The sequence below is a fragment of the Pseudophryne corroboree genome, chromosome 7, assembly GCF_028390025.1.
Source record: "Pseudophryne corroboree isolate aPseCor3 chromosome 7, aPseCor3.hap2, whole genome shotgun sequence".
NCBI lineage: Eukaryota > Metazoa > Chordata > Amphibia > Anura > Myobatrachidae > Pseudophryne > Pseudophryne corroboree.
In genome coordinates this window covers 513079128-513104573 of record NC_086450.1, presented here as the reverse complement: position 1 = coordinate 513104573, position 25446 = coordinate 513079128, and the positions used below count along the sequence as shown (strand labels likewise).

Genomic DNA, 25446 nt, shown 5'->3' with positions numbered 1-25446 from the left:
CAGGTATGTTTAAGCAGCAGTCATGTGACACTCCTTACCTGCACACAGGTAACCTTGAATACACTGTGCATGACTTCTTCAGTAGAAATCTATTATGGGTGTAGCAAGGGGGTGAATACTAATGCAATCACTAATTTTTAGCTCCTAATTAAGGTTAACAATTGATTTCATTATTTTTTTTACCCCCCACATCAAGTACCTTGTGTTTATTAGCCAAAGTATAATTATAACCATCATGGTTCCATGTTATAATACTGCAAATTGTGGAAACAGCCCAAGAGGATGGATAAATATTATAGCCACTGTACATGTACGCACACAGCAGGCGCCACAGTGGCTGCACGCACACAGCAGGTGCCGCGGTGGCTGCACACACACATACAAAGCAGATGTTCCCAGCAACACACTGGTAGGCATTGTTTTACTGCAATATATGAAACAAAAACCACAACTGTTCATATCCGTACTAATATGTAAAGCGCATTTTATACTACAAAACAGGAATAAAACAATTACCTTTCAGGATCTGCAGCGGTGTCCGGGACAGAGGCCGCCTTTTGGTGGGTCACTTCCGGCTCAGATTGTGCAGATGGGATCTTGGTTGGACTTGTCAGTTTCTGGGCTTTCCTTGATGGGGCACTCAAATCCGTGGCCTGTTCACCTTCTTTGGAGCAAACAATAACATTGTGTGGAGATAACGAGCACTCGCCTCCATCTACGTTCTCTGCCACTGCGCTGGCTGACACTTCTGCTTCCACTTTTTGGCTACTGCCGAGAGTCACGCTAGAGTCCAGTTCAAAATTGTCCTGCAGGCTTCGAGAAGACGGAGGAGTATTGGGGGCAGTGTGGGCTCTGAGCAGCCGCGGAGGAGACCTGCTACGTTCATCTACAGCTGGCTGTGGGTGAGAGAATGAACTACTGGTCTCGGGAGATTCTGTCTTACTAGCAGAATGTCCTTCATCCAGGGTCACTGGGTCTCCCTGGGTGGGGCTTACTGTCAGCCTGTCTGTGTGCTTCTCCAGTTGTGGTGGAGATGGGGACTGCAGCTTCTGGGAAACCTCTAGCTGGCTGCGGTGCACAGCGGTGGAAAGCGATAGGGAGGCTGAATGCGTTGGTTTTGCAGGTGGGCTAGACGTTCTTGCTGGTGAACGAGAACTTCTTGGGTGTAGTTCGTATTTGTCTGCCCTTGGAGATTTGGACCTTCCATGCCCTTTTGGCCTGTCTCGACCAGGGGGTGATGGTGATCGGCTGTGTCTAGAGTAAGCAGCCACCTTGCTGCTCTGAGCGGTCTTATACCTTGCAGGTGAACGGGACTTTGGCCTCCTCCTCTCGGATGACCGGGATCTCCTCTGTGGGCTCCAAGGTCTCCTACGTCTTGATGAGGACGTAGACCTCTCCCTTTGGTAGTAATTAAGGGGCCTGTCACGTCTGCGTGGTGATCGGGATCTTCTTGGGGAAGATCTGGAATTACCCCGATGGGAATAACGAGAAGGTTCGTGTCTTGATAAAGACCTCGATCTACCTCTCCAAGGTGAAGACCCAGAACGGTCGCGATGAGAACGCCATGCACGGTCAACACGTGAGCGAGACCCGGAACGTCCTCGCCTGGGAGACGAAGGAGATCTGCGACGCACCCATCTTCTACGGTCTTGCCAGGATGGTGAACGCCTTGCAGGTGATCGTGACCGATTTCTACGCGAGTATCGGTCTGTCCTAGAACGCGAACGAGACCTAAAGGCTCGTGGCGGTGTTCTGCGCCGGGGTGGCGTTTTAGACAGACCTTTTTTAGTAGGAGACCGTGACAGTGATCGTCTTCTCTGTTGGTGCAAATCCTTGCTTACTGGCCGTGAGACTTCTTTCCTCACTGGTGACCTAGATGATGAATGAGAACGGCTGCGTCTTACTTTCTCACGTACAGCTCCCGACCTGAAGGCTTCACGTCTAGGCGATTGAGGAGAACTCGCTCTTTTAGCTGGTGATGCAATGCGCCGTATAGGGGGAGGATCGGGCATTGGAACCCTTTGACGATGGGGAGAAACACTCTCTTCAGAATGGCTGAGCTGGCTTGAAGAGTCTGAACTGCTGTCTTCAGAAGATGAAACTGAGCTGCTGCGCTTCAAAGAAGATGGGGACTTCGGACTATCAGGAGGCGATTTCTGTTCAAGCACAAGATCCTGCCTTACGGATTCAATCTTCTCCAGTTGTTTTGTGGATGGACTATCAGAAGGATCTGTTCTTCTACATATAACAGGCAGAGGGGAACTGGCCTGTCCGGGAGAGTAGTCATCTTGATGATTGTTTGGAGACTCTGAGTGACTCTTTGCAAGGGCTTTGCATTCTCCACTTGATGCAATAGGACTGCTTATTCTTGGAGAGGAGCATACTTCTTGAGCTGGAATTTTAGCTGAACTTTTCCCAGTAATAGTTAAACACTCCTTGTAACTTCTGGGAGACGCAACAATATTCAGATTTGTGGATTCAGTCTCCAGCTTCTCAGGAGAAGCTCTTATATTAATCGTGTTGGATGCAGCTTTTTCTGCCAAGTCGTCTGGACTTTTACCAGCACTCAGACATGCATCAGCAGCCACAGAAAGGGATTTTAATCCACTATGGTATACCCCTACATATTTTTCATCAGATAAGTCCCAAGCAGCAGGTGACACAGACGACCTTACGGTTTTCAAAGGCTTCCGCGTTGGTGAAGGACTGGACGCAGAATGGTCATGGCTGGTCCGTAGCTTTTTTGAAGGAGGTGAAGTAACTTTCTGCACCTGTACAGAACTTTCTTCATCATCCTCTTCTGAAGAGGATGACGAAGAGGAAGAGGAGGATGAGGATGTTGAAGATGATGACGAGGACGACGATGAAGAGGACGATGAAGAGGATGAGGAAGTTGATTTCTCTCTCTTAGTTGATCTTTTCTGTGCAACCTTTGGATCTGGAGAAGAGTCTGGATTTTTTGGTGGGGATTCATCCACAGACGCATCATGATCAGATGGTTTGCTTTGATTAATTGAAGCTTCCTTAGGTGGGAAAACTGGGGAGGCCTTTGACTCCAGGTCAGGCAGATCATCCAAACTATTCCTGTACAATTTAGGCACCGTTAGGCTGGATCCTGTGCCATTGGTATCAGGGGCCAAAGCCATTAATGCTTTATTAGTTACTCCTGCAGGTAAAGGATGACATTTAGCATCAGAACTATCATAAGTCATTTTGCTCTTGGAACGGCTTCTTACATTATCCCAACGTGAAGATTCATTTTTAGTAGCAAGTGGAGGAGTTTCACATTTTTGTGACTTCTCTAATGGAGAATCTGCCCTCAACAAAATGTCATCAGAAGATTTCACTTTAGGCCAAGAATGCACAAACCCCATGTTATACAATGGTGACTTGGTCTTCTCTTCACAGTCTGATCGGTGTTGAGGAGACTTTTTATCTGAAGGTGGTTCTGTGTGCTTATCCTGTGCAGAAGACCGCAGCTTGTGCACAGATGTCTCAGACCTGGAATCGCTATCAGAGGATGACCCTGAAGTCATTTTGCCCTGTGAAGTTTTTGATGCAACAGATTTCTCTCGAGATTGCCTGGATTTAGAGTCCTGTCCTGGTGATGAGCCAGAACTTGATTTAGATCTGTGGGATACACCACTGGGTTCCATTTCTAATGCTCTAAAACTACTTTTTCTTTGTGACAGCTTAGATTTCAACTCCTGCTCCGATATAGGACCACTCCTATGTTGGGATGACCTTGACTTTGGTTCACACTCCGATGATCTAGAAGCAGCTTTGTTACCATGAGACGTTGGTGACTTTGAGCCAGATGAGGAATGAGAGCTAGATCTGTGTTGATTACGTTGCATCAATGATAAATCAGAACTAGTTTTGCTTTGTTGTGGTCTAGATTTTGTGGTCCTTTCAGTTGATGATCCTGAACTCTCCCTATGTGGATATGCTTTCAACGTAGAACATTTCTCTGGTGATGACCCAGAACTACCTCCGAGTTCTGCTTTTTTACTTTTATGTTGACGTTCCGTAGAAGAACCTGAGCTGTCTCTTGTTGGTGGTCGCCTACTTCTGGGCTGGCGTTCGGAGGATGACCTTGAACTAGATCGGGTTTGTGGCAGTCTACTTCTGTGCTGGCTATCCGAAGAGGACCCTGAACAAACTTTAGACTGTCCAGATAATGATCTTGGTCCAGGTAGAATGGATTTAGACGTACCATCTGAAGATTCAAATCTTTGCTTATGGTGTTTAGCAGTTTCAGTTTCAGAAAGTTTGGACTTAACTTTAGAGGATTCGAACTCCTCGCGCCCGGAGGAGGAGTCAGATCTACTTCTGTGCTGTGAGGGCTTTATTTTGCCCTCAGAAGAGGATGGTAAACCAGTTTTGTGTGGAGAAAATCTTTTCACTTTCTCTACCGAACTCGGTCTCGATCTACCTCTCTTTGGTAATTGTTTCGCTCTGTAATCAGAGTCTGATGAAGAACCAGCTCTCTCTTTACTCTGTGAGGAGCTGGATTCATTTTCACTTTTGGAGGAGGAACCAGACCTGTTTTTATGCCCGGCTCGCCTTGGTCTAGCTGCATGCCCTGCAGACTGTACCTTTTCTGGGGGCAATGTTCGCCCGCCTTCACGATCCGATGAGGAATCCGATTGATCTTTATGAGAAGTTTTACCTTTGTGCCCATGAGATGGAAATATTTTGGAACTACCTGAAAACTTTGACAAATCTTGCTTGCGTTCCAAAGACAGATTCCTTACTGGAGACACAGATGACTTGGCACGGGAAAGGGTGGACAAACAATCAGACTTCGGCCTAGACTCAGGAGAAGCTATGGACGCCTTGTGCAATGCTGTTCTAGATCTACCAGCATCACCACCTGCATTATGAATGGGCGGTGTATTATCGGGTGATCTACTTCTGTGCGAGACTGGCGACCTCGATGGGCTCCTAACACGTGCAGGATTGTTTTCCCATAGCTCTTTGTATGCTGAAGTCTCAAGTGGCTTTGTTTTCTCTGGAGAATATTTGGTATGCCTTCCTCTGCTCTCGGGGGAAGAGCTGTATCTTTTCCTAATAGAATCCACCTGTTTTACAGTATTTCTGGATGCACTACGGCTTTGGAGAGAAGGTGATCTTGATGACCTTGTTGGCTTAACTTTTGCAGGGGATTTGGACCTGGATACTGAGCGTCTGGCTTTAGTTCTTGGAGAAAGTCTCTTCTGTAATGGAGACAATGAACGTGATGAAGATCTCCTGTAGGCCTGAGGTCTCTCTACAGCATTAGGAGATGCTGCTTTCTTTTGTTTTGTTCTAGTAAGCGACTGTTGCTTCGGAGAACGTGGCGACACCCGCTTTCTTGGTGTTTGTGAACGAGAATTGTTTTTCACATATGGACGTGGACTAAGGCTACGTGACCTAGAGCCCACTAGAGCTTCAAAAGGCGACCGGCCCCTTCGGTACCTTGATGTAGAACGAGAACGTGATCTTTTACCATGGGATGTTATCTGTTTCTGTCCAGACTTTGACAGATATGTATTCCCCCGCTTTAAAGACCGAGAACGTGACTTCGCTCTCCTGGGTGGAGAGCGAGTGTACGATCTTCTCTGTCTACAAGATGACCTAGAACGTGATCTTGTCCTCCTTCGAGGCGAAGGAGCAACTGAGCTTTTATTCCTGACTGGAGACCTAGAAGGTGACCTTGCTTTATTCCTAGATGACTGGGGCCAACCCCCTCCTCTCTTCTGAGAATTGTCAGGTGCAGACTTGTCACGTGGCGGTGCTATCCCACGTTTGCCATCACTATGAGGGGACTTAGCCCCCATATCACGATAGTGATGAGGGGGTGTCCTTGACGCAGATCTTGCTCTTCGCTGGGGCGTTCTAGATCTAGCTTTGCGGGGAGGACTAAGCGATGGCGATCGTGGTTTTCGTGGGGATTTTCTGGGGGATCGTACCTTGCTTTTGGGGGTCTTGGACTTTGCCCTTCTTGGGGGTGTAAAGGAGGGAGATCTTGGTTTGCGACAAGGGGATTTTGTGCGACCTTTCCTTGGAGGGGACTTTGAAATTGAACGATTTTTAAGAGGTGGAGTCTTTAATTTAGGTGGTCTCTGAGGACTACGTGAAACACTTTTCCTCGACATCCTGCCAGGGTCTCTTGGTCTAACCGGCGACGGCTTTGCTTGTGTCGCAGACTTCCCAGGCTTACTGCCAAGTTGTTGTTCTGCTCTATTTCTCATTTCTTTCCTGCCCTTCTCGTGATCAGACGTTTCACTACCTGACGAAGATGAAGAGGAGGAAGAAGATGATGATGATGAGGACTGTGCACTCTTCGATACTTTCTTACTTGGGGCTGGTGGAGAACGTTTCTTATCAATATATTTTCCATGTCTTGAAGAACTCTCCATGGGTATTTGTTTTGGGGAAGCCTTCTCTTGGGATGGACTTCTTTCCCTCCTTGATGATTTAGTAGACTGCTTCTTCTGTCTAGCTGGCGACTGCCTTTGTTCCGGAGAATGAACTCTCGGTCTCCCCTCCACACTCTTCTCCTTTGGACTGTCATTTCTACCTCTCTTTTTGAGAGCCGGACTATATATAGGTGACTTCTCTCGAGCAGGTGACTTGTCTGGGGCAGGCGACTTCTCTCGGGCAGTACCGAGGAGTGAATTCTTCTCAGTCCTCTCTCGGTTCTTAGTTTCTCTCTTACTGATGTCTCCATCAGGTCCTGGCTCTTTACGCCTTTTAGGAGACAGCGATGACGACCGGTCTCTGCTACTTGGCTCATTCCTCGATCCCTTCTGAAAGGAAAAGCCGGGTGCGCATTAGACTACAGAAAAATATCAATGTTTAAAATCACCCATGAATGATAATGACTACATTGAGTTTGATGGTAAAATACTTGGTAACAGAGAAAATAAGATTTTACTCACCGGTAAATCTATTTCTCGTAGTCCGTAGTGGATGCTGGGGACTCCGTAAGGACCATGGGGAATAGACGGGCTCCGCAGGAGACTGGGCACTCTAAGAAAGAATTAGGACTACTGGTGTGCACTGGCTCCTCCCTCTATGCCCCTCCTCCAGACCTCAGTTAAGAAAACTGTGCCCGGAAGAGCTGACATTATAAGGAAAGAATTTTGGAATCCAGGGTAAGACTCATACCAGCCACACCAATCATTCCGTATAACTTGTGATAAACTTACCCAGTCAACAGTATGAACAACAACAGAGCATCAACAATGGATGCCCACATAACATAACCCTTTATTAAGCAATAACTATGTACACGTATTGCAGAAAATCCGCACTTGGGACGGGCGCCCAGCATCCACTACAGACTACGAGAAATAGATTTACCGGTGAGTAAAATCTTATTTTCTCTAACGTCCTAGTGGATGCTGGGGACTCCGTAAGGACCATGGGGATTATACCAAAGCTCCCAAACGGGCGGGAGAGTGCGGATGACTCTGCAGCACCGAATGGGCAAACACAAGGTCCTCCTCAGCCAGGGTATCAAACTTGTAGAACTTAGCAAATGTGTTTGTACCCGACCAAGTAGCTGCTCGGCAAAGCTGTAATGCCGAAACCCCTCGGACAGCCGCCCAAGAAGAGCCCACTTTCCTTGTGGAATGTGCTTTCACCGATTTTGGATGCGGCAAACCAGCCGCAGAATGAGCCTGCTGAATCGTGCTACAGACCACCGAGCAATGGTTTGCTTTGAAGCAGGAGCACCCAGCTTGTTGGATGCATACAGGATAAACAGCGAGTCAGTCTTCCTGACTCCAGCCGTCCTGGCTACATAGATCTTCAAAGCCCTGACTACATCAAGCAACTTGGAATCCTCCAAGTCACGAGTAGCCGCAGGCACCACAATAGGTTGGTTCAAATGAAAAGATGACACCACCTTCGGCAGAAATTGCGGACGAGTCCGTAATTCTGCCCTGTCCATATGGAAAACCAGATAGGGGCTTTTACATGACAAAGCCGCCAATTCTGACACACGCCTAGCCGAAGCTAAGGCCAATAGCATGACCACCTTCCACGTGAGATACTTTAGCTCCACGGTCTTAAGTGGCTCAAACCAGTGGAATTTCAGGAAACCCAACACCACGTTGAGATCCCAAGGTGCCACTGGTGGCACAAAAGGGGGCTGAATATGCAGCACTCTCTTAACAAACGTCTGAACTTCAGGAAGAGAAGCCAGTTCCTTTTGAAAGAAAATGGATAGGGCCGAAATCTGGACCTTTATGGACCCCAACTTCAGGCCCATAGTCACTCCAGACTGTAGGAAGTGCAGGAACCGACCCAGCTGGAATTCCTCTGTAGGGGCCTTCCTGGCCTCACACCAGGCAACATATTTTCGCCATATACGGTGATAGTGTCTTGCTGTCACGTCCTTCCTAGGCTTTATCAGCGTAGGAATAACTTCCTCCGGAATGCCTTTTTCCGCTAGGATCCTGCGTTCAACCGCCATGCCGTCAAACGCAGCCGCGGTAAGTCTTGGAACAGACAGGGCCCCTGTTGCAACAGGTCCTGTCTGAGAGGCAGAGGCCACAGGTCCTCTGTGAGCATTTCTTGCAGTTCCGGGTACCAAGTCCTTCTTGGCCAATCCGGAACAATGAGTATTGTTCTCACTCCTCTTTTTCTTACGATTCTCAGCACCTTGGGTATGAGAGGAAGAGGAGGAAACACATAGACCGACTGGAACACCCATGGTGTTACTAGTGCGTCCACAGCTATCGCCTCTGAGGGTCTCTTGACCTGGCGCAATACCTTTGTAGCTTTTTGTTGAGACGGGACGCCATCATGTCTACCTGTGGCAGTTCCCATCGATTTGTAATCTGAGTGAAGACTTCATGATGAAGTCCCCACTCTCCCGGGTGGAGGTCGTGCCTGCTGAGGAAGTCTGCTTCCCAGTTGTCCACTCCCGGAATGAACACTGCTGACAGTGCTAGCACGTGATTCTCCGCCAAGCGAAGAATCCTGGTGGCTTCCGCCATCGCCACTCTGCTTCTTGTGCCGCCCTGGCGATTTACATGAGCCACTGCGGTGATGTTGTCTGACTGAATCAGCACCGGTTGGTTGCGAAGCAGAGGCTCCGCTTGACTCAGGGCGTTGTATATGGCCCTTAGTTCTAGGATATTTATGTGCAGACAAGCCTCCTGACTTGACCACAACCCTTGGAAGTTTCTTCCCTGAGTGACTGCCCCCCACCCTCGGAGGCTCGCATCCGTGGTCACCAGGACCCAGTCCTGTATGCCGAACCTGCGGCCCTCGAGAAGGTGAGCACTCTGTAGCCACCACAGAAGAGACACTTCTCATCTGAAGATGCGATCCGGACCACTTGTCCAACAGATCCCACTGAAAGATCCTCGCATGGAACCTGCCTAAGGGAATGGCTTCGTATGACGCCACCATCTTTCCCAGGACTCGCGTGCAGCGATGCACCGACACCTGTTTCGGTCTTAAGAAGTCTCTGACTAGAGTCACGAGCTCTTGAGCCTTCTCCGCCGGGAGAAACACCTTCTTCTGGTCCGTGTCCAGAATCATGCCCAGAAAAGGCAGACGCGTTGTAGGAATCAGCTACGACTTTGGGATATTCAGAATCCAGCCGTGCTGTTGCAACACTTCCTGAGAGTGTGCTACGCTGATTAGCAACTGCTCTCTGGACCTCGCCTTTATGAGATCGTCCAAGTATGGGATAATTGTGACTCCTTGCTTTCGAAGGAGCATCATAATTTCTGCCATTACCTTGGTAAATATTATCGGTGCCGTGGAGAGCCCAAACGGCAACGTCTGGAATTGGTAATGACAGTCCTGTACCACAAATCTGAGGTACTCCTGATGAGGTGGATAAATGGGTACATGCAAGTAAGCATCCTTGATGTCCAGAGACACCATAAAATCCCCCTCTTCCAGGCTTGCAATGACCGCTCTGAGCGATTCCATTTTGAACTTGAATCTTTTCAGATAAATGTTCAGGGACTTTAAATTCAATATGGGTCTGACCGAACCGTCCGGTTTCGGTACCACAAACATTGTGGAATAGTATCCTCTTCCTTGTTGAAGGAGGGGAACCTTTACCACCACCTGCTGGAGATATAACTTGTGAATTGCCGCTAACACTACTTCCCGTTCCATGGGGGAAGCTGGCAGGGCCGATTTGAGGTAACTGTGAGGGGGCATCACTTCGAATTCCAGCTTGTATCCCTGAGACACAATCTGTATAGCCCAGGAATCCACTTGTGAGCGAACCCACTGGTGGCTGAAATTTCGGAGACGCGCCCCCACCGCTCCTGGCTCCTGTAGAGCCCCAGCGTCATGCGGTGGATTTAGTGGAAGCCGGGGAGAACTTCTGTTCCTGGGAACTAGCTGTATGGTGCAGCTTCTTTCCTCTACCCCTGCCTCTGGCAAGAAAGGACGCACCTCTGACCTTCTTGCTTCTTTGTGATCGAAAGGACTGCATTTGGTAATACGGTGCTTTCTTAGGCTGTGAGGGAATATATGGCAAAAAATTTGACTTCCCAGCCGTAGCTGTGGAAACTAGGTCCGAGAGACCGTCCCCAAACAATTCCTCATCTTTGTAAGGTAACACCTCCATGTGCTTTTTGGAGTCATCATCACCTGTCCATTGCTGAGTCCACAGGACCCTCCTGGCAGAAATTGACATTGCATTTATTCTAGAGCCCAGTAGGCAAATGTCCCTCTGGGCATCCCTCATATATAGGACAGCGTCTTTTATATGCCCCAGGGTCAGTAAAATGGTATCCTTGTCTAAGGTATCCATTTCCTCAGACAGATTATCTGTCCATGCTGCTACAGCACTACACATCCAGGCCGACGCAATTGCCGGCCTCAGTAGAGTACCTGAATGTGTATAAACAGACTTCAGGATACTTTCCTGCTTTTTATCTGCAGGATCCTTTAGGGCGGCCGTATCCTGTGACGGCAGGGCCACCTTCTTAGATAAGCGTGTCAGAGCTTTATCTACCCTAGGGGAGGATTCCCAGCGCATCCTGTCCGTTGGCGGGAAAGGGTATGCCATAAGTAACCTTTTGGAAATCAGCACTTTCTTATCGGGGGAATCCCAAGCTTTCTCACATAATTCATTTAACTCATGTGAAGGGGGAAAAGTCACCTCTTGCTTTTTCTCCCCATACATATAAACCCTCTTGTCAGGGACAGGGTTTACCTCTGATATGTGCAATACATCCTTCATTGCTATAATCATGTAGCGGATGGCTTTAGCCATTTTAGGCTGCAATTTTGCATCATCGTCATCGACACTGGAGTCAGAATCCGTGTCAACAATTTTGGATAGTGGGCGCTTCTGAGACCCTGACGGCCTCTGCGCTGTAGGATCAGGCATGGGCTGAGACCCCGACTGTCCCAAGGCACCAGCTTTATCCAACCTTTTATGCAAGGAGTTTACATTATCATTTAACACCTTCCACATATCCATCCAATCAGGTGTCGGCGCCGTCGGCGGAGACACGTCATTCATCTGCATTTGCTCTGCCTCCACATAGCCCTGTTCGTCAAACATGTCGATACACACGTACCGACACACCACACACACAGGGGATGCTCTATATGAGGACAGGACCCCCAACAAGGCCTTTTGGAGAGACAGAGAGAGAGTATGCCAGCACACACCCCAGCGCTATATGACCCAGGAATTACACAGTAACTTAGTGTTTACCCAGTAGCTGCTGTATATATGATTAATGCGCTAAATCAGGATTTTGGTACTTACCGATAATAAGAATTTACTTACCGATAATTCTATTTCTCGTAGTCCGTAGTGGATGCTGGGAACTCCGTAAGGACCATGGGGAATAGCGGCTCCGCAGGAGACTGGGCACAAAAGTAAAAGCTTTAGGACTACCTGGTGTGCACTGGCTCCTCCCCCTATGACCCTCCTCCAAGCCTCAGTTAGGATACTGTGCCCGGACGAGCGTACACAATAAGGAAGGATTTTGAATCCCGGGTAAGACTCATACCAGCCACACCAATCACACCGTACAACCTGTGATCTGAACCCAGTTAACAGCATGATAACAGAGGAGCCTCTGAAAAGATGGCTCACAACAATAATAACCCGATTTTTTGTAACAATAACTATGTACAAGTATTGCAGACAATCCGCACTTGGGATGGGCGCCCAGCGTCCACTACGGACTACGAGAAATAGAATTATCGGTAAGTAAATTCTTATTTTCTCTGACGTCCTAGTGGATGCTGGGAACTCCGTAAGGACCATGGGGATTATACCAAAGCTCCCAAACGGGCGGGAGAGTGCGGATGACTCTGCAGCACCGAATGAGAGAACTCCAGGTCCTCCTCAGCCAGGGTATCAATTTTGTAGAATTTAGCAAACGTGTTTGCCGCTGACCAAGTAGCTGCTCGGCAAAGTTGTAAAGCCGAGACCCCTCGGGCAGCCGCCCAAGATGAGCCCACCTTCCTTGTGGAATGGGCTTTTACAGATTTTGGCTGTGGCAGGCCTGCCACAGAATGTGCAAGCTGAATTGTACTACAAATCCAACGAGCAATAGTCTGCTTAGAAGCAGGAGCACCCAGCTTGTTGGGTGCATACAGGATAACAGCGAGTCAGATTTTCTGACTCCAGCCGTCCTGGAAACATATATTTTCAGGGCCCTGACTACGTCCAGCAACTTGGAGTCCTCCAAGTCCCTAGTAACCGCAGGTACCACAATAGGCTGGTTCAAGTGAAACGCTGAAACCACCTTAGGGAGAAATTGAGGACTAGTCCTCAATTCCGCCCTGTCTGAATGGAAGATCAGATAAGAGCTTGTACAGGATAAAGCCCGCCAATTCTGACACGCGCCTGGCCGAGGCCAGGGCCAACAACATGACCACTTTCCATGTGAGATATTTTAACTCCACAGATTCAAGTGGTTCAAACCAATGTGACTTTAGGAACCCCAAAACTACATTGAGATCCCAAGGTGCCACTGGAGGCACAAAAGGAGGCTGTATATGCAGTACCCTTTTTACAAACGTCTGAACTTCAGGAACTGAAGCTAGTTCTTTCTGGAAGAAAATTGACAGGGCCGAAATTTGAACCTTAATGGACCCCAATTTTAGGCCCATAGACACTCATGTTTACAGGAAATGCAGGAATCGACCTAGTTGAAAATTCCTCCATCGGGGCCTTATTGGCCTCGCACCCCGCAACATATTTTCGCCAAATGCGGTGATAATGCTTTGCGGTTACATCCTTCCTGGCTTGATCAGGATAGGGATGACTTCATCCGGAATGCCTTTTTCCTTCAGGATCCGGCGTTCAACCGCCCTGCCGTCAAACGCAGCCGCGGTAAGTCTTGGAATAGACAGGGTCCTTGCTGGAGCAGGTCCCTTCTTAGAGGTAGAGGCCACGGGTCCTCCGTGAGCATCTCTTGAAGTTCCGGGTACCAAGTCCTTCTTGGCCAATCCGGAGCCACGAGTATAGTTCTTACTCCCCTCCGTCTTATAATTCTCAGTACTTTTGGTATGAGAGGAAGAGGAGGGAACACATACACTGACTGGTACACCCATGGTGTTACCAGAGCGTCCACAGCTATTGCCTGAGGGTCCCTTGACCTGGCGCAATACCTGTCCAATTTTTTGTTTAGGCGGGACGCCATCATGTCCACCTTTGGTTTTTCCCAATGGTTTACAATCATGTGGAAGACTTCTGGGTGAAGTCCCCACTCTCCCGGGTGGAGGTCGTGCCTGCTGAGGAAGTCTGCTTCCCAGTTGTCCACTCCCGGAATGAACACTGCTGACAGTGCTATCACATGATTTTCCGCCCAGCGAAAAATCCTTGCAGCTTCTGCCATTGCCCTCCTGCTTCTTGTGCCGCCCTGTCTGTTTATGTGGGCGACTGCCGTGATGTTGTCCGACTGGATCAGCACCGGCTGACCTTGAAGCAGAGGTCTTGCTTGGCTTAGGGCATTGTAAATGGCCCTTAGCTCCAAAATATTTATGTGAAGTGATGTCTCCAGGCTTGACCACAAGCCCTAGAAATTTCTTCCCTGTGTGACTGCTCTCCAGCCTCGCAGGCTGGCATCCGTGGTCACCAGGACCCAGTCCTGAATGCCGAATCTGCGGCCCTCTAGAAGATGAGCACTCTGCAACCACCACAGGAGAGACACCCTTGTCTTTGGTGACAGGGTCATCCGCTGATGCATCTGAAGACGCGATCCGGACCATTTGTCCAGCAGGTCCCACTGGAAAGTTCTTGCGTGGAATCTGCCGAATGGAATTGCTTCGTAGGAACCCACCATTTTTCCCAGGACCCTTGTGCACTGATGCACTGACACTTGGCCTGGTTTTAGGAGGTTTCTGACTAGTTCGGATAACTCCCTGGCTTTCTCCTCCGAGAGAAAACACCTTTTTCTGGACTGTGTCCAGGATCATCCCTAGGAATAGAAGGCGTGTCGTCAGGATCAGCTGCAATTTTGGAATATTGAGAATCCAACCGTGCTACCGCAGCACTATCTGAGATAGTGCTACCCCGACTTCCAACTGTTCCCTGGATCTTGCCCTTATCAGGAGATCGTCCAAGTAAGGGATAACTAAAACTCCCTTCTTTCGAAGGAGTATCATCATTTCGGCCATTACCTTGGTAAAGACCCGTGGTGCCGTGGACAATCCAAACGGCAGCGTCTGAAACTGATAGTGACAGTTCTGTACCACAAACCTGAGGTACCCTTGGAGAAGGGTAAATTGGGACATGTAGGTAAGCATCTTTGATGTCCAGAGAGACCATATAGTCCCCTTCTTCCAGGTTTGCAATCACTGCTCTGAGTGACTCCATCTTGAATTTGAACCTTTGTATGTAAGTGTTCAAGGATTTTAGATTTAAAATTGGTCTCACCGAGCCGTCCGGCTTCGGTACCACCAATAGTGTGGAATAGTACCCCTTTCCCTGTTGCAGGAGGGGTACCTTGATTATCACCTGCTGGGAATACAGCCTGTGAATGGCTTGCAATACTGTCTCCCTATCTGAGGGAGACGTCGGTAAAGCAGACTTTATGAAACGGCGAGGGGAAGACGTCTCGAATTTCTTGAGACGGGCCCCCACCGTGCCTGAGACCGCTTGTAAAGCCCCAGCGTCATGCTGAGGACTTTGCGGAGGCGGGAGAGGGCTTTTGTGGGAATTGGCTGTTTGCTGCAGCCTTTTTCCTCTCCCTCTGCCACGGGGTAGAAATGAGGCGCCTTTTGCCCGCTTTATGGGGCCGAAAGGACTGCGCCTGATAATACGGCGTCTTCTTAGGTTGAGAAGCTACCTGGAGTAAAAATGTGGATTTTCCAGCCGTTGCCACCAGGTCTGTTAGACCTACCCCAATAACTCTTCCCTTTTATAAGGCGATACTTCCATATGCCTTTTGGGATCAGCATCACCTGACCACTGTCTTGTCCATAACCTTCTTCTGGCAGAAATGGACAGCGCACTTACTCTTGATGCCAGTCGGCAAATATCCCTCTGTGCATCACGCATATATAGAAATGCATCTTTTAAATGCTCTATAGTTAGTAATATACTGTCCCTATCTAGGGTATCAATATTGTCAGTCAGGGAATCCGACCAAGCCACCCCAGCACTGCACATCCAGGCTGAGGCGATTGCTGGTCGCAGTATCACACCCGTGTGAGTGTATATACATTTTAGGATATTTTACTGCTTTCTGTCAGTAGGTTCCTTAAGGGCGGCCGTATCCGGGGACGGTAGTGCCACCTGTTTAGACAAGCGTGTGAGCGCTTTATTCACCCTAAAGGGTGTTTCCCAACGTGCCCTATCCTCTGGCGGGAAGGGGTATGATGCCAATAACTTTTTTATCGGGGGAAACCCACGCATCATCACACACTTCATTTAATTCCTCAGATGCAGGAAAAACTACAGGCAGTTTTTTCTCACCCAACATAATACCCTTTTTAGTGGTACTGGTATTATCAGAAATGTGTAAAAACATTTTCCATAGCCTCAATCATGTAACGTGTGGCCCTACTGAAAGTCACATTAGTCTCTTAATTGTCGACACTGGAGTCAGTATCCGTGTCGGCGTCTGTATCTGCCATCTGCGGTAACGGGCGTTTTAGAGCCCCAGATGGCTTTTGAGACACCTGGACAGGCCCAGACTGAGTCGCCGGCCGTCTCATGTCATCAATCTTTTGTAAAGAGCTGACACTGTCACATATTCCTTCCATAAGCTCATCCACTCAGGTGTCGACTCCCTAGGGGGTGACATCTCTGTCACAGGCAATTGCTCCGCCTCCACCTCATTTTCCTCCTCATACATGTCGACACAACGTACCGACACACAGCACACACACAGGGAATGCTCTGATAGAGGACAGGACCCCACTAGCCCTTTGGGGAGACAGAGGGAGAGTATGCCAGCACACACCAGAGCGCTATATATATATATATATATATATATATATATATATATATATATATATATATATATATATATATATATATATATATACACACACACACACACACAGGGATAACCTTATACAAGTGTTTTTCCCCTTATAGCTGCTGTATTGTTATACTGCGCCTAATTAGTGCCCCCCTCTCTTTTTTAACCCCTTTCTGTAGTGTAGTAACTGCAGGGGAGAGCCAGGGAGCTTCCCTCCAACGGAGCTGTGAGAGAAAATGGCGCCAGTGTGCTGAGGAGATAGGCTCCGCCCCCTTCTCTGCGGCCTTTTCTCCCGTTTATCTGTGGAATCTGGCAGGGGTTAAAATACACCCATATAGCCCTGGGGGTTATATGTGGTGTATTTATGCCAGCCAAGGTGTTTTACATTGCTGCTCAGGGCGCCCCCCCCTAGCGCCCTGCACCCTCAGTGACCGGAGTGTGAAGTGTGCCTGAGTAACAATGGCGCACAGCTGCAGTGCTGTGCGCTACCTTGTTGAAGACTGATGTCTTCTGCCGCCGATTTTTCGGGACCTTTTCTTGTTTCTTCTTGCTCTGTAAGGGGGCCGGCGGCGCGGCTCCGGGACCGAGCTCCGAGGCTGGGCCTGTGTTCGGTCCCTCTGGAGCTAATGGTGTCCAGTAGCCTAAGAAGCCCAATCCACTCTGCACGCAGGTGAGTTCGCTTCTTCTCCCCTTAGTCCCTCGATGCAGTGAGCCTGTTGCCAGCAGGTCTCACTGAAAATAAAAAACCTAAAACTAAACTTTTCACTAAGAAGCTCAGGAGAGCCCCTAGTGTGCACCCTTCTCGGCCGGGCACAAAAATCTAACTGAGGCTTGGAGGAGGGTCATAGGGGGAGGAGCCAGTGCACACCAGGTAGTCCTAAAGCTTTTACTTTTGTGCCCAGTCTCCTGCGGAGCCGCTATTCCCCATGGTCCTTACGGAGTTCCCAGCATCCACTAGGACGTCAGAGAAAAATCCATTTCTCCGATTCCACAGGGGCCACTGGAGCATAGTTACAATGGGGAAATAGTAGGCAGTAATTGGGAGCTGGCACTTTAAAATTCTCACACTGTGGCTAGCTCCTCCCCTACTATCTCCCCTCCAAGCCAGTCTACGTAAAACTGTGCCCGAGGAGAGCTGGAATAAACAAACCTTAAGGTAGAGGAGGTTAATGACGCCCTGTAAACCAGGATAACACAAACTAGACCTGGAACAGAACCTAACAAAAAGCAGGTTAACCTGAACTGAACAAGCAGGCACCTAGTGATCTGCAGACCTTTAAACAAAAAACAAGGAGGAAACAGCGCTGGGCGGGCGTCCAGTGGCCCCTGTGGAATCGGAGAAAGGGATTTATCGGTAAGTACCAAAATCCTGATTTCTCCTTCAACCACTAGGGGCCACTGGAGCGTAGTTACAATGGGGACGTCCCAGAGCTCCCAAAACGGGTGGGAGAGCGCCGAGAGTCTTGTAAAACCTCTCGGCCAAACTGTGATGCAGAGGCCGCAAAAGTGTCAAACTTATAGAATTTGACAAACGTATGTCGGCACGACCAAGTAGCCGCCCGACATAAAGTAGTCATGGAGACTCCACGGGCAGTCGCCCACGAAGGTCCCACAACGCGCAAAGAGTGCGCTGAGATGGAAAACGGAGGCTCCCGAGCAACCGCCAATAAGACTGTCTGATGGTCAGATGTATCCAACGGCTATTTAGTACGGGAGCATCGTACAGAACAAAGAAGAAAACACTTCGTCGAATAGCCGAAGACCTCTGTAGAGAGAGTTGGTGAGCCCTGACAACATTCAAAGAGGGCCGAAAACACAAGTGTCAGATTTATATGAAAAACAGACATCCCCCCTGGAAGAAACGACCGCTGAGTCTGAAGCTCAGCCGTAACCCCAGTTGAAAAGGGGGAGTTGCCAATAGAGTACTCCCTGAAAGAGAGCCCGACTTACGGCCGCCAGGCTAATTACTTCTGGAAGAAAACCGAAAGAGCAGAGACCTAAAATTCAGGTCAACGTAATTTGAAGCGCAGCCGAGTAAACCACCCAGAGAAAACCAAAGATGACTGAATGGTAGATCAAAAGGGGAAAACCCCTGTTATCCACACTATGCCCCTTAAAGTTTCCCAAGTGGCAAAAGCGAGAAGAGGTAGCAGACTTCCGAAATCGGGGCCCAGTAGGCATAACCGAACTAGGGAACTTCTCCCTTCTGAGGTCTCGTGAACAGTCACACCGTTAAACGAAACCAGTGTAAGATTGAATAAAGAAAAAGGACCCTGTCGAAGTAGACAGTCCTGCAGAGGTAGGAGCCAAGGCTCCTCTACTGACAACAGGTGCAGGCTGGAACTTTAAGTCATGCGCGGCCAAACCGGAGCCACCGGGAGGACTAGCGCGCATTCTCTCCTCCTGTGTTACCAAAAGTGAGGTAGATAATAGAAAAGAAGGCAAGATAGACTAACCAGAAACTCCAAGGAGCCCTGAGGGCATCCTCTGCTATTGCCGCCAGAGCTCACGTCCTAGAGTAGCAAAGGGTTAAAGAGTCAGTCAGAATGTCCTAAGGTCGATCCGAAATCTCCGCCAACAGCGGACCAGCTGACAAAACTCCGGGAAATGTCCCCTCATCCGGGAGTCTAACCTGGCGGCTTGACCTGGAAAGAAGATTGTTGTCCTCCGCTCAGAGGGGAATGTAGGTGACCACTCATCGCGTCGCAACTTTAATGAAGGAATAGAGTACCTGGTCCCGAGGAAGAAAAAAATCCTCTGACGGACCGGGTTGAGAACCGTTTATGAGGAGCAAAAAGTGGACTTGTGTCGAACCAGAAGTTCCTGGATCCTTCGGATATTCAGAAGCAACCTAATCTGTAGAGTGGGATTCCAGCAGTAGATTGTCCCATTAGGGAACAAACGTCACTTCATGCCTTTGAAAAAGAGCCATCCTGTGATCTTCATGAACCCAGTGGGAGCGGAAGAGAGACCGAATGGAAAGGACTGACCGTGAAAATGAGTATCCTGTAATGCGAATATGAGAAAAGCCCGATGAGGAAACCCAACGGAGTTCAGTAAACAGGCATGCTTGAAGACAAGGGACGCGTAAAACCCCCCTTTCTTCTTCAAACTAGCAATCACAGACTGAAAGGATTCTAAGGCCAGAATAGGCCTAGCCGAGCCATCTGGCTTTGGCACGGGAAAAGAAAACAAAGGCCTGAGAAATGCCCCGATTCAAATGATATGTGAAGACAGGGATCAACACCCTTTGCGGTTAGAAGCATCTGGAGCGCCGCCTGTCTTGTCATCGTAAGCCGGCCGACCCATGCCGAGGGACCACTGAGACGGTTGGACTCCCAAATCGAGTCTGTAACCGCCCAAGCCTTCTCAGTCCTCCCAGTAAGACCACCGACAGGCGCCTACCCTGGGACCCCCTCGGTGGTTGGAAGGTCTGACCTGCAGTGGGTGTGTTGGATGACCTAAAATCAGACTGGACTGAGGATGCTGAACCTCTGCTTCCGCCTGCTACCCTGAGATCCCTTGGTGACGGAGATACCGCCCCTGACCTGGAGTCGAAAGCCTGAAAGGGCACGGAAAGATCTAAAGGAAAGACCAGTAAAGGTCCGTCTTGGAGCTGGGGCAGCAGTAGGGGAAAGAAAAAATAGGATTTTGGTACTTACCAGGTAAATCCTTTTCTTTGAATCCATAGGGGGCACTGGAGTACTCTTGGGATATGGACGGCTTCCGTAGGAAACAGCACTGAATATTTAAATTTAGCACACTCCACCCCTCCATATCCCCGAGTACCTCAGTGTTTTTTACTGAGCCGAACAGGAACTATAGAGAGGTTGACAATGGAGTATTACATATAACATAACGGACAACAACGGAGTTGACACATAACGTTACTGACAACTAAACAGTTGACACCATAACCAGCACTTGATAATTTGAACCAGTCGGTGAGAGTGTGTTACCATAAGATCCTCAGAACTTACCACAAACCAGGTAACACTGCTCTGGGTGGGCGTCCAGTGCCCCCTATGGATTCAAAGAAAAGGATTTACCTGGTAAGTACCAAAATCCTATTTTCTTTTTCATCCACTAGGGGTCACTGGAGTACTCTTGGGACGTACCAAAGCTTCCCCCGTGGGCGGGAGAGCTGTTTGGCACCTGTAACACTAGGCGGCCAAAGCTAGATGCTGATGCCGCAAACGTATCAAACTTGTAAAAGCGCACAAACGTGTGCACTGAAGACCATGTAGCCGCACGGCAAAGCTGCGTCGTAGAAGCTCCCCGACCAGCTGCCCATGAAGTTCCCACAGAACGTGTGGAATGAGCGGTTACTGATGTAGGCGGCTGTAACCTAGCATGAAGGTAAGCCTGACGTATGGTCAGTTTTATCCATCTGGATTAGGTTTGTTTAGACGCTGGCCAACCCATCTTGGCAGCATCATAGAGTACAAACAACATATCCGTTTTACGAACTGAAGACGTTCGGGATACATAAACGCGTAATGCGCGTACCACATCCAGAGTTCCAGAATGTGCTGTCAACACAGGAACTACTATTGGTTGATTGATGTGAAAAGATGACACTACCTTTGGTAAGAAAGCGGGATTCGTCCGAAGTTCCGCTCTGTCATCATGAAACACCAAATACGGTGGCTTGCATGACAAGGCACCCAAATCTGAAACACGCCTTGCCGAAGCTAAGGCTAGAAGAAAAATTGTTTTCCAAGTGAGAAACTTTATATCCACTTGCTGTAAGGGTTCAAAATATGAAGACTGTAAGAAATCTAAAACCAGATTCAAGTCCCATGGCGCTGTAGGTGGAATGAATGGAGGCTGAACTCTGAGGACACCTTGGAAAAAAGTGTGTATAGACGGCAATAGAGCCAATCGTCTTTGAAAGTAAATTGACAAAGCAGATACCTGCACCTTTAGTGTAGATAAACGCAGTCCTCCATCTAAACCCGTCTGTAGAAATAACAAAAGGCGGGATAACTTGAAAGATGATGTCGGAAACTTCAGAGCTTCACACCAACCTATATAGGTACGCCATATTCTGTAATAATGAGCTGCCGTAACCGGCTTCCTAGCTCGTAACATGGTTGGTATAACAGATTCTGGGATGCCCTCTCTTCTTAAGAGGGCGGTCTCAACAGCCACCCCGTCAAACGCAGCCGCGCTAAATCGGGGTAAAGGAACGGACCCTGTTGTAACAGGTCTGGACGTAGTGGGAGCGGCCAAGGATCGTCTGCGAGTAGTCCTCGGAGATCCGAGAACCAAGCTCTCCGAGGCCAATGAGGCGCCACTAGTATGACTGTGACAGACTCTCTTTTGATCCGTTTTAGCACCAGAGGGAGCAATGGAAACGGTGGAAACAGATACACAAGGCTGTACGGCCACGCAACGGTGAGAGCATCCACCGCCACTGCCTTTGGATCTCTTGTTCTGGACACATACTGGAGCGTTTGGTGATTGTGTCGAGACGCCATCAGGTCCACCTGAGGATAACCCCATCGCTGAACCAACATGTGAAACACTTCTGGATTTAATGCCCATTCTCCTGGATGAAAATCCCGACAACTGAGATAATCCGCTTCCCAGTTGTCCACTCCCGGAATGAACACGGCCGACAATATCACCTGGTGGTATTCCGCCCAATTGAGGATTCGAGCTACTTCCCGCATTGCCATGCGGCTTCTCGTTCCTCCTTGTTTGTTGATGTATGCGACCGCCGTCGCATTGTCTGACTGCACTTGGACAGTCTGAGAGCGAAGCATGTGCACTGCTTGTCGTAGCGCATTGTAAATTGCGCGGAGTTCCAGGACATTTATAGACAGCAATCTTTCGTGATCCGCCCAAAGACCCTGAAGCTGACAATTTTGAACTACCGCTCCCCAACCTCCGAGACTGGCGTCGGTCGTTAGAATTATCCAATTCCAGCCTCCGAACCGTCTTCCTGCGGTTAAATTGTGTTCCTTGAGCCACCAGAGCAGAGACACTCTTGCCCTTGGCGACAACCTCACCCTGTGGTGAATCTGCAGATGCGAGCCCGACCACTGGGCGAGCACATTCAGTTGAAATGGACGCGAGTGAAATCTTCCGAACTGAAGCGCTTCGAAAGCTGCCACCATTGTGCCTAAGAGGCGAATGCACAAATGTACAGACACTGTGCGTGGCTTGAGCACTAATTGTACTAGATGGCGTAGAATTTGTACTTTCTGCTGTGGTAGGTAAATTCTTTGATTGACCGTATCGAGAATCATACCTAGGAACTGAAGGCGTTGCGACGGAATTAGATGTGATTTCTTGAAGTTGACAATCCAACCGTGGTGAACCAGTACATTGTACGTTAGCAGCGCATGTTGGAGAAGCATCTGTTGAGACGGGGCTTTGATGAGCAGATCGTCTAAATACGGAACTATTGTCACTCCCAGGGATCTGAGATGAGCTATCATCACAGACATCACTTTGGTGAATACCCGAGGCGCTGACGACAGGCCAAACGGTAGAGCCTGAAACTGGTAATGGTTCTGGCGTATTGCAAACCACAAGAATTTCTGATGAGGCTGCCAAATTGGAATGTGCAAGTACGCATCCTTGAGATCTAGCGCAATCATAAATTCCTTTGGCTCTAAACCCGCAATCACGGAACGCAGAGACTCCATCTTGAATCTGTAGTAAGTTACGTACTGATTGAGACCCTTTAAGTTCAATATTGGTCTGACTGAGCCATCCGGCTTCGGTACCACAAACAGACTGGAATAATAACCCTGACCCTGCTGATGTACAGGGAACGGAATCAAAACTGCTGAATCCAGTAGGGACTGAATGGCAATTTGCAGAACCGCCCTCTTGTCGTCCGACAGAGGCAGTCCTGTCTTGAAAAACCGCAGAGGCGGAAGACAGTCGAACTCTATTTTGTAACCTTTTAACACTAAATTGCGGATCCACCCATCCGCGGATGTCTGGAACCACGCCAACTGGAACGTCTGAAGGCGTGCTCCCACAATCGGAGAACCGAGATGGGCTGGTAGCCCGTCATGCCACTGGCTTGTCGGTAACCTTAGCGTCCTGACGACTTGTGTTGGTTTGTTGAAAACCACGTCCACGTCTACCAGGCGTGGCTGTTCCTCTGCCACGTCCTCGAAAGGACTGAGGTCTAAAAGATTTGAACGAAGGTCCAGAGTACCTTCTTCTTGATACCGGTGTAGGCAATGGGAAGAAAACCGACTTTCCTCCCGTAGCCTCAGCAATCCATGCGTCCAATTCAGGACCAAACAGCTTCTTGCCATCGTAAGGTAACGCCTCTATACCTCGTTTGACCTCTGCCTCCGCTTGCCAAGCACGCAGCCAGAGTGCTCGTCGTGCTGTAACTAGCGACGATGAAATACGAGAAGTGAGCTGACAGACGTCAGTAGAAGCTGTACAGAGATACTCTGCAGCCTCACACATTTGATCAGCAAGAAGTATAAGGTGTTCGTCATGTAAGGCAGACTTAAGTTCTGTTATCCATACTATGAGCGCCTTAGTGACCCAGATACCAACCAAGCCAGGTCTCAGCAGCACTCCTGCTGCTACATACATGGACTTTAGCATATTTTCTATTTTGCGGTCTGAAGGGTCTTTAAGCGTAGTAGCCGCTGGCACTGGTATGGTTAATTTCTTTGTAAGCTTCGACACTGACGAATCAACTATTGGTGGATTCTCCCATGTACAGGTCACAGAGTCTGGAAACGGGTAACTAGACTTAAATCTGCGAGGTATAGAAAACCGTTTATCTGGAGTCTGTCGTGTTTCTACTAACATCTGATTAAGAGATTCCGACACAGGAAAACTAATTGGAGTTCTTTGTCGTTTAGTAAATACGACCTGATCATTTGTGAGAGGCTCTTCAGTTTCTGTAAACTTCAGAGACTGACGCACCGCTCTGATGAGATTATCAATGCCTGAGCTGTTAAAATCCTCACTATCTGACTCCACTTCGCCCTCCTCACCCTCATCTTGTGCCGTGAGGTCTGGCATGGAATCGTCAGAATGCAACATAGCAGAAACTGGTAAATCATAAGACATATGAAATTTATCCCCTCTACCCAAAATGGATTTGGACCTTTCGCAAGGCTGAGAGGCCTTGGTAGTTCTGGCGGTCTCATCCTAGACTCGGCTCTTGCCGTTTCCCGCTCCTGTCGAGCGGCGGTCAATTCTGATTGCAACCCAGCCAGTACATTGGCTAGCATTTCCCAAGGAGGGTTCGGTGAGGAAATCGGCTTTAAAACCGGAGCAGAAATTGTATTCTGAACCGAATCCACAAAACATACTGTACATGTGGTAGATCCATCCGGTAACACACTGCTACAGACTTTGCAATTATGCTTTTTAGTTTTTTGCTGGTGCCTTACTCATTATGGCGACAGACAACACAATACACAAAAAACAGACACTTGCACGACTCAGTAAAATAGTAGTAAGGTGTCTCTATATATATATCTGGCCAAGTGCAGTACACGTGGCCATACTATGAAATGTGATCCCAAATTCCCACTAACACCCCTGCGCCTCCGGTGGAGTAGAGATGTAGTACTGGAACGTTCTGGAATCACAGAGGAAGACACAGGAAGCATGGTTAAAATGGCTGCCATGCTTAAAGTTATAACCACAATACAGGTTACCACCTTAAAGTGACATTTATCCTGTGCAATTAACCCTGCAGCCTAGTATACTGCTGTTGCTGCAGGGTATCCCCCCTCATGCCCCTTATAGTATATCACCGTAATGCCCCCCCCCCCCCCCCCCCCTGTACTCCGTGCAGTGCGGGCGGCAGCGTGTGGGGCCGCCAGCGGGAGCCGGGTATTGGGACGCAGGGACAGACAGCGGGGAGCGCGTATTGCAGCGCTCTGAGCAGCGCCGGAGCAGCGGTGGGGGCCGGCGACGGCCGGAGCAGCGGTGGGGGCCGGCGACGGCCGGAGCAGCGGTGGGGGCCGGCGACGGCCGGAGCAGCGGTGGGGGCCGGCGACGGCCGGAGCAGCGG

General features: G+C 49.0%; 1 protein-coding gene across 4 annotated transcripts in view; it reads right to left on the bottom strand.

Annotated features, from left to right (window-relative positions):
- Positions 1–25446, bottom strand: part of LOC134945910 (serine/arginine repetitive matrix protein 2-like) — a 115263-nt gene that overhangs the window by 44699 nt on the left and 45118 nt on the right. For all 4 annotated transcript variants that reach the window (XM_063935467.1, XM_063935468.1, XM_063935470.1 and 1 more), the window contains exon 11: positions 517–6794. In XM_063935467.1, coding sequence (XP_063791537.1) covers positions 517–6794 — 6278 coding nt within the window. The remainder of the gene's footprint in view (positions 1–516; positions 6795–25446) is intronic.